General features: G+C 58.1%; 1 protein-coding gene across 1 annotated transcript; it reads right to left on the reverse strand.

Annotated features, from left to right (window-relative positions):
• Positions 1–767: 767 nt before the first annotated feature.
• LOXL1 (lysyl oxidase like 1) lies at positions 768–8,143 on the reverse strand (the record flags this gene model as incomplete). Its single annotated transcript, XM_079541066.1, has 6 exons — positions 768–887; positions 999–1,094; positions 1,181–1,337; positions 1,663–1,800; positions 2,309–2,417; positions 7,102–8,143. The coding sequence occupies 6 exons, from the start codon at positions 8,141–8,143 to the stop codon at positions 768–770; spliced, it is 1,662 nt and encodes a 553-aa protein (XP_079397192.1).
• Between the last annotated feature and the right edge of the window lie 215 nt (positions 8,144–8,358).

Genomic DNA, 8,358 nt, shown 5'->3' on the forward strand with positions numbered 1-8,358 from the left:
TTCCGGTTTTGTTGTTGTTTGTCGGCATTTCTTTTGTTGTTGTTGTTTTTAACAGCTCGTGAAAATAATGATTTCAATAATAAACCAGGCGTCCTGTTGTCCCGAGGCTGTGCACGGAGCCCGAGTTTCTGGGGAAGCGCCTCCAACTTTTTGCTGTCTTCATCCTGCTGGGAGGTGGTGTGGGGTGTGTGGCAGTGCCTGAACCCTCCTAAAATACAGGCAGGTTTAAACTACCGAGCTCCCTATTGCTCAACATGCGATCTGCCAGCTCGGTAGCAAGCCTTCCATTATTCCAGCTACAACTTATCATCAGCTTCCATCAGAAAACAGAAAAACAATGCAGGTTAAAGAAAAGTTAAGTATAAAAATATTTCAAACAGTCACTCTCGCTTCGCTCTGGATAGTGTGAAGCAGTCGGGGGAGGTGTTCTGAGGTGGTTTTGGGCTCGTGGTGGGGCACTGGAGGAGCCTGGGCAGCCCTGCTTGGCTCAAGATCTGCAAGAGGCAACATAAAAATTTGGAACTGATAAACCTGATTTTAAAGCTGGGAAAGATTGATTTGATAAAATCTGCGTTGCAGCTTTTTTTTCCCCAAAATAATAAGAAAGCATAAACAATATCATATAACATGCAGGAATGATACAAGCATGGTACCAGCCCCCAGCCTCACCCTTGGCCAACTCCAACCCAAAGTGATAAAAAGCATTAACCCCTCCATCCCATCTTATCATCCTAAGGATAAACTCAGATCAGCAGCCAGACAACTCCTTACTGGGAGATCTTGCAGTTTGTCGTGGCGACGTAGCGGCCAGTGTAGTGGATGTTGCACCGCACCACGTTGTTGGTGAAATCTGACTCCAAGACGATGTATTTGGGGTTCACTTGGACCTAAATGGGGGGAAAAAGGGGGGAAAAAGCCCATGTAAGAAAATGAATGGTAAAGAAGACCCTCCCAGAAATGAGACCCTAAATCCATACCCCCTAAAGCCCCTCCATCACCTTTAGGACGTAATTCCCCGGCTGCACGTCCGTGATATCGATCCACTGGCAGTCAATGTCGGCATTGTAGGTGTCGTAGCACCCTGGGCTCAAGCCCTGCAGGAAGGGAAATGGGTTTGGGGGCTGGCCCTCAGCATCTCTCCAAGCCCTGCTGCATCCCCAGCCACGTGTCCCCATCCCACCTGGGTGTGGGATGTGCAGGCGTAACGCTTCAGGTTGCCGAAATCACAGGTGGTGTCCTCCAGGCAGAAGCTGGCCTTGTGGCCCTCGGCCACCTTCCTGCCCGTGGTGGCATCCAACAGGTCGTAGTGGCTGAACTCATCCATGCTGTGGTAGTGCCTGCAGGTGGGAGGGAGTGGGGTGACCGTGCCCCTGCCATTCATGCCGTCCCCTCCACAAATGTGGGTTTTGGGGCTACGAGTGGCTCTGCGACAACCCCACGTCTGTGCCAGCACCGAGTGGTGACGTTAGTCAGAGAGGTTTGGTGGCTCCTGGAGCAGAGGCAGAGCAAAGCAGACCCCCACAAAGACCCTGGAGCAGCAAAGAGATGAAGCAAGCCAGAAAACCAAGGGAAAATGCTGTTAGTAAAGCAGAGAAGATGCAGAACGGAGCAGAAAACACACAGGGGACAGGCGGTGGGGACACGCGGGTGTCCTCAACTCACTGGTGGCAGCTGTGCCATTCCCAGCTGTGCCGGGGACGGCTGGGCAGGAAGTCAGCTGTGCCCTGGTTCTTCACCCGCTGCGGGAAGCGCAGCAGCACCCGCACGTCGTAGTCTGTGGCTTCGGGGGTGTAGGCAGTGCTGGGGAAAGTGGAAGTTGCAGGCAGTTCCTTTCCCTTTTCCTTTTTCCATCCCCTTCTCCTCCCTTCCCTTTTTCCCTTCCCTCTCCTCCTTCATCCTCCATCGTTCTGTACACTCCATGCTCCATTTTCCATCCTTCTCCATTTCTACCCTTCATTCATCCTTTCCTTTCATCCTTCTTCCTTCATCCTCAATCCTCCTCTTTCATCCTCCATCTTCCTCTCTCACCCTTCATCCTCCACTCTGTCCTTCATCTTCCTCCTTCATCCCCCACCCTCCCTTCATCTTTCATCCTCCATCCCTCATCCTCCTCCTCCATTCTCCTTCATCTTCTATCCTTCACCCTCCACCTTACTCTCCACATTTCCAGCCAAGCTCCTTCATCCTTCCATCACTACCCTTGGCAGGATCACCAGAGCAGGATCCTCTCTCCCTCTGTCCCCTGAGCACAGCGACACCCAGCACCCCTGAGACATCTGGCCCCATGTGATGCCCCCCCATGCCCTACCTGGCCAGGCACTTCTCCTCGGCGGCGCAGCGCAGTGAATACAGGTGAGCTCGCTGCACGTAGGTGGATGCTTGCACATAGTTGGGGTCAGGTACCAGATCGGGGAGACCTGCAGGAGGGACACACAGCATGGTGGTTTGCAAGCAGACAGACAGATGGACAGACAGATGCAGCAGTGGTGGTGCCTTCAATTTCTACAACCGTTACAGAGGGAAGCAGGAGCAAGAGCATCATGCCAGGCCAGTCCTTCATCCAAAAGCACCTTTCAACACCTCCACGTCCCAACAGTTCCTCTGGGACCACCAGCACGCTGACCCCAAAAGTGCCTCTGGATATGGCCATCAAGAGGATGCAGTACAAGGAAGGGTGGGGGTGCACTCTCCAGGTGCTCCATGCCTCAGTTTCTTTCATTGCAATCCTCTGCAAAGCAAAGCCCTGCCCTGCACTCTGACAAACAATGCTTGGCCTCTCACTTTTCTGTGAGCTAGCTAGCTCATCTTCATCCTTATCCTCACCCTCATCCTTCTTACCTGCATCTCCATCTCCATCTTCATCCCCATGCCCATCCTAGTTCTCATCTTCATCTCCATCCTCATCTTCATCCTTCTCATCTCCATCTCCACTCTATCTCCATCCCCATTCTCATCCTCATCATTCTCACCGCCAACCCCATCCTCATCCCCACTGCCACCCTCATCTGCACCATTCTCACCCTTACCCTCATTCCCACCTCCATCTGCATCTCCATCTCCCTCCTCTTCCTATCCCCATTCCCATCTTCATCCCCGTTCTCATCCTCATCATCCTCATCCCCATTCCCATCCTGATCCTTTTCACTCCTAAACCCCATCCCATCTCCCACCCTCATCGTTCTCAGCCCCATCCCCATCCTCACCCTCATCGTCCCCATCCATACCCCATAAGCCAGTCCAGCTCCTCCCTTAGCACCGAGACCATCCAGCATGTTGTATTTTTTCCCCTCTCATTTCCCCCCCTTTATTCTCCATTTTTTTCCATGGGCAAGAAGAACAATGCCTTCTTGTTTCCCAGCCTGGCTTCCCTCGAGGGATCACGTCACTCGATTGGAGCTCGTTTCCTGCCCCGCTGCTTGGTCATCGCTGCTGATGTAATGCCCAGGGGGGTCTGTGGGGCGAGGGGGGAAGCAGGAGGACTGAAGGGAGTTTTACCCTTGCAAAATCGAACAGAATAATAGCACTGAGACCCTACAGGGTGGCTGAGCTGCGTTTCGGGGCTGAGCACCCGCACTCGGCGCCTGTCCCATCGTGAGATGCTGGGGGAGAAATGTTCTGGGTTTACAGAATAGCTCTTCCTCTGTGCTGTTGTTTACAATAACTTCTTGGATGCTCAGCAGAGAAACCGACTCCTTTCCCAGAGAGGATTTCCCCCCCCTCCCCGAGAAGCGATGCCGGCCCCGCTGTTATTGTAGGGTCACCATCCCAGCCCGTTTGTGGGCACTGAACGCCCCAAGCAGCCAAGGCCAGATCTTCCTTTTTGCTGACCATGCTTTTTTTCCACCTCCTGCAAACCCGGACCTGGCAGCCCCCAGCTCCTGCCTCCAAAAAGGGACAACCACAGCAAGAAAATGTTTGTTTTTCCTCTCCACCCCTTTGCCTCTCCGCCTGCCCAGGGAGCTGCCAGAGAAGATTTCCTTCTCATGCACTGTGAAAATTAGAATAATACCAAGCCAGGCCTGCTCCCCGCCGTGCTGTTTGTGCAGGTGTGCAGGGCTTAGCTGAAAAAACCCACTTTTATGAGCCTGAATGTAGGGACTGGGGCTGGCTCCTTCCCCAGCACCCCCTGCAAGGGAGAATCGTGGACTGGTTGGGTTGGAAGAGACCTGCAATTCTCCCCAGCTCCTTGGGCTGGGTGCCCCCCACCAGCTGCCCATGGCCCCATCCACAGCCTTGGGCACCTCCAGGGATGGTGCACATCCACCACCTGGAGAAAGCAGGATCCAACCTGGCAAAAGAGACCAGAAAGACGCAGGAATCCCATGTCCATCCCAATTGCTCCCACCTCAGTTTGTCCGTCTGCAGAACGGCGCAGTGCTGGGGAGCATCGCCCCCAGGCAAAGGGTTTGGGGCCACAGGTTTCATTTTAAGCGGTGGGAAGTGGGGAGGAACGTGCTGGGCCCAGCAGTTGCTAAGTGACCCACGTATAAACACAGCCATCCAGGGAAAATAAAGTTAATGGGAGCCATGTGGAGGCAGGAGGAGCCCGGCACCCCCACCCCATGCATCCCAACCTGAGCATCCTCAGCAGGGAGCTCCCATCCAAGCGAAAAAACCCAACCAACCTGCAGACCTCAAGGGCAGAAAACTGGAAAGCAAAGAGGCGGTGCCAGAGAAAGAAAAAAAATCAACCGAAAATGGGATTTTTCCCTCTTTTCTGGTCTGCAAAAGACGGCCAGATGTCTTGGCCAACTTCGGCTTCATAGGAGCTGACTCACTGCTCTGCAACACTCAGCTTCGCCCAAAGAGACGCCGCTCTGCGCTCGTGATCCCCAAAGCTTCCCGCAGGTAGAAAAGCCACAGCCTTAAGGAAAGGGCAAAAAGCAAACGCACACACAGATCTATCTCTGTATTTATAGGAGAGAACTGGGAGGAAGAAAGGAAGAGGAGGGCCGGGTTGTTTTTATTTTAGGAAGTTCACGTGTTCAGTATCGCAAGCGGACGAGAACACAGACAGACACCGCTTGCCTTCAGCCTCGGAGAGGGGCCAGAAGGAGATGAGGTCAAACCCATAAAATCAGCCCTTTGTTCGGCACTGCTCGTACAAAACGTGGTCCTGGAGGGACCATGGAGCCTCGCGTGCCCTCAGAGGGTGGAATTTTCCACAGACCTCCTGGTGCAGCCACGCTTTTCCCAGCACAGGAGGAAGCTGCTCCAGGTACGGGGTCGGGATAATGGAGCCAACGTGTCGGATTGGAGGGATGTCAGCTTCCTGCTGCGTCCATCCAGGATGCTGGTTGGGGTGGGGAGAGGCTGCTGTCTGCCCCTGGGATCCACCTGGATAGAGGCACGGCAACGACATCCCTCCACTCACCCCCAGGTGGCCCAGCCAGCAGCGAATGCCGAGCATTCCTCACGGAGCCAGGCAGGATTAGGGGTGTTTGAGCAGATTAGGAGCATAATTAACACTTGGTTCTGCTCCCAAAAGTTGGGAGCAATTAAGGGAGGGTGGCTCCACAGGTGACAGGTGACCCCGAGCCCCAGGGACGTGTCACCGTCCCTATGTCAGGTCCTGCTTCCCGCTTGGAGGCTCCGTTGAGCCCAATTCCTTCTTTTTCTTTATGACCCGAGTGTCGCCACCCCAAACCCTTTCCCACACACCTCCTGTGGGGCTGCACAGACCTCTCGCTGACCCAGGCTGGCCACTCACGCCGTGTTTACTTGTTTGCACGCAATGGGGCTGGGACGAAGCACGGCTTCTCCAAGGAGGATCCCTCTGAGATCGGCCTTTCCCAGAAACCAGGGCCGGGCTGGATGTTATGGGGTCAGCTGAGTCAGAGGCTCCAGCTGAGGAGGGTTACCCATGGGACAGGCAAGCAGCAGATCCCCCAGGCTGCCGCTCCTCACGTTTCAGCACGGAGCGAAACACTCTCGGCACGGCTCAGCCAAAAGCCACAGGATTTCATCAGGATTGGGGTCAGTAGGGCGCGTAGCTGCGGCGTCCCTGCTGGGACTTTTGCTGCACGTCTCCCTTGAGGGCTGGGGCTGATGCAGCACATGTTCTACCCCATGTAGGGTGAGCAGGGACACGGCACACAGCCACCCTGTGAGCACAGCGTGTCCCCATCCCGTAGCACGCATCTACTCTGTAACCACAGGAGGACCCAGGGCCAAGCACAAAACCACCCCACAAACACAGGAGCACCTGGGATGTGGCACACGACCAACCTACCGACACAGGAGGACCTTTGCCCACCCAGAGGTGTAGGATCACCCGGAACATGGCACAGAGCCACCCCATGGCTGCAGGAGGACCTGAGACACGGCACAGAACCACCCCAACAAGCACAGTGTGTCCCCATCCCTCGGTACACATCTAACCCACAACTGGAGGAGGAACCGGGACACCGCACAGTCCCGCTCCATGGCCACAGAAGGACCTGGGAAACAGCACAAACCCACCCATAGGTGCAGGAGGACCTGGGACACAGCACAGATCCGCTCCATGGACGCAGCAGGACCTGGCCATAGCACAGACCAACCCCATGGACACAGCAGGACCTGGGACAAGGCATCAACCCACTCCATGGACACAGCAAGACCTGGGTCATGGCACAGAGCAACCCCATGGACACAGTAGGACCTGGGACATAGCACTGAGCCATTTCATGGACACAATAGGGCCTGGGACATGGCATCAACCCATTCCATGAACGCAGTGGGGTCTGGGACACGGCATGGACCAACCCTGTGGACACAGGTGGACTGGTGACACAGCACTGACCCACTCCATGGACACAACAGGGCCTGGGACATGGCATCAACTCCCTTCATGGATGCAGTAGGACCTGGGTCATGGCACGGACCAACCCCATGGGCACAGCAGGACCTGGGACAAGGCAGAGATCTACTCTATGCCTGGCCACACTGGGATATGCAACTCTCCATCCTCCACCACCTTCCCATATCACACAGGGTCTCCGACAGCCCTCATCCACCACGCCACGACAACATCCCCACCAGACTTTGCTTCGAGCTGCTACATCCAAGAGCCAGGAGCAACCCGAGCCTCACCTCGCCCCACACAACCCCACAACTCACCCCGTCCTCCATGGCTGGGCCTGTAGACGCTGCCCACGCTGAGCCGTGCCTGGTTGTCAGGGACAGCCTGTGCCACCTCGGGGCTCCTGGCAGGCACGAAGACATCGGGACGCACCGCCCCATAGGGTTCCAACGCCCGGAACGGCGGCTGCACCTCGTAGGGCTGATACTGATTCCCATAAGCCATCCCGCTCACCGGTTGGGACCCAGCTGGAGGTTGGAGGTTATCGTTGGTGATGACCGCGCCGCGTTGGTTGTACGCATCCGCCGTGCCGTGCTCGGGGAGCAGCCCAGCATCGTGGTACAGGCTGTGCGAATAGCGGCGGTCCAGGCCGTCCTGCGGGGCAACGTGGGGCCGCTCGGGATAGAAGCCCTGCGCTCTGTAGGGGCTCTGCTCCTCCCCGTAGTCCTCGTAGCGAGCGCGGGGCTGGAAGGGGTACAGCACGCCGGCCCCCGCCGCAGCCACAGCCACACCGCCGGCGCCGCCGCCCCGGTAATACGTGTAGGCTTCGTCGTAAGCCCGCGGGGCCGCCTCGTGCTGCTCGAAGGGCGGCTGCGGGTAGGCGGCGTGCCCCGCGGCCGCGTAGGCGAAGGACGATGCCGACGAGGACGACGATAATGACGACGACGAGGACGAAGGCTGCCGCGGCCGCCCCGCCGCCCTCACCCGCTGCACCGCCCCGGCTCCGCCGCCGTCCCCCAGCGGCCCGTCCCGCCAGTTATCGGGCACCTGCCCGAAGCCGAACGGGTGCCGCGTGTGACCTCGCACCGTCTCCGAGGCGCTGCGCACCGGGGCTGCTTGCCGCCTTACCCCGCCCCGTCCCAGCACCAGTCGGGTTCCCCCCGGCCGCTCGGGGCCCGGCGGCACGTACTCGGCGCCGCTGTTGAGCAGGCTGTACACCCGCCCGTTGTTCTCCCACTGGATCAGCTGCCGCCACGGCTCCCCCCCGCCGCCGCCGCCCGCCGCCTCCTGCCCGGCCGCCAGCAGGCACACGGCGCAGCTCAGCGCCGCCCACAGCCCCCAAGCCCCGCGGAGCCCCATCGCCGCCCCGCTAGCGGCCCCCGGCCCCCGGCCCGCCGCCTCTGCCCATCCCCGGCGCCGCTCGGCTCGGCTCGGCTCGGCTCGGCTCGGCTCGGCTCGGCTCGGCTCGGCTCGGCTCGGCTCGGCTCGGCTCGGCTCGGCGGCCGCGCTCGCTGCGGGGCGGCGGGATCTGGGGGGCGACGCCGGGTCCTAAGCGCCTCCTTCGCCCCCGCCCC

This window comes from Tetrao urogallus, assembly GCF_951394365.1.
Source record: "Tetrao urogallus genome assembly, chromosome: 11".
NCBI classification, from domain to species: Eukaryota; Metazoa; Chordata; class Aves; order Galliformes; family Phasianidae; genus Tetrao; species Tetrao urogallus.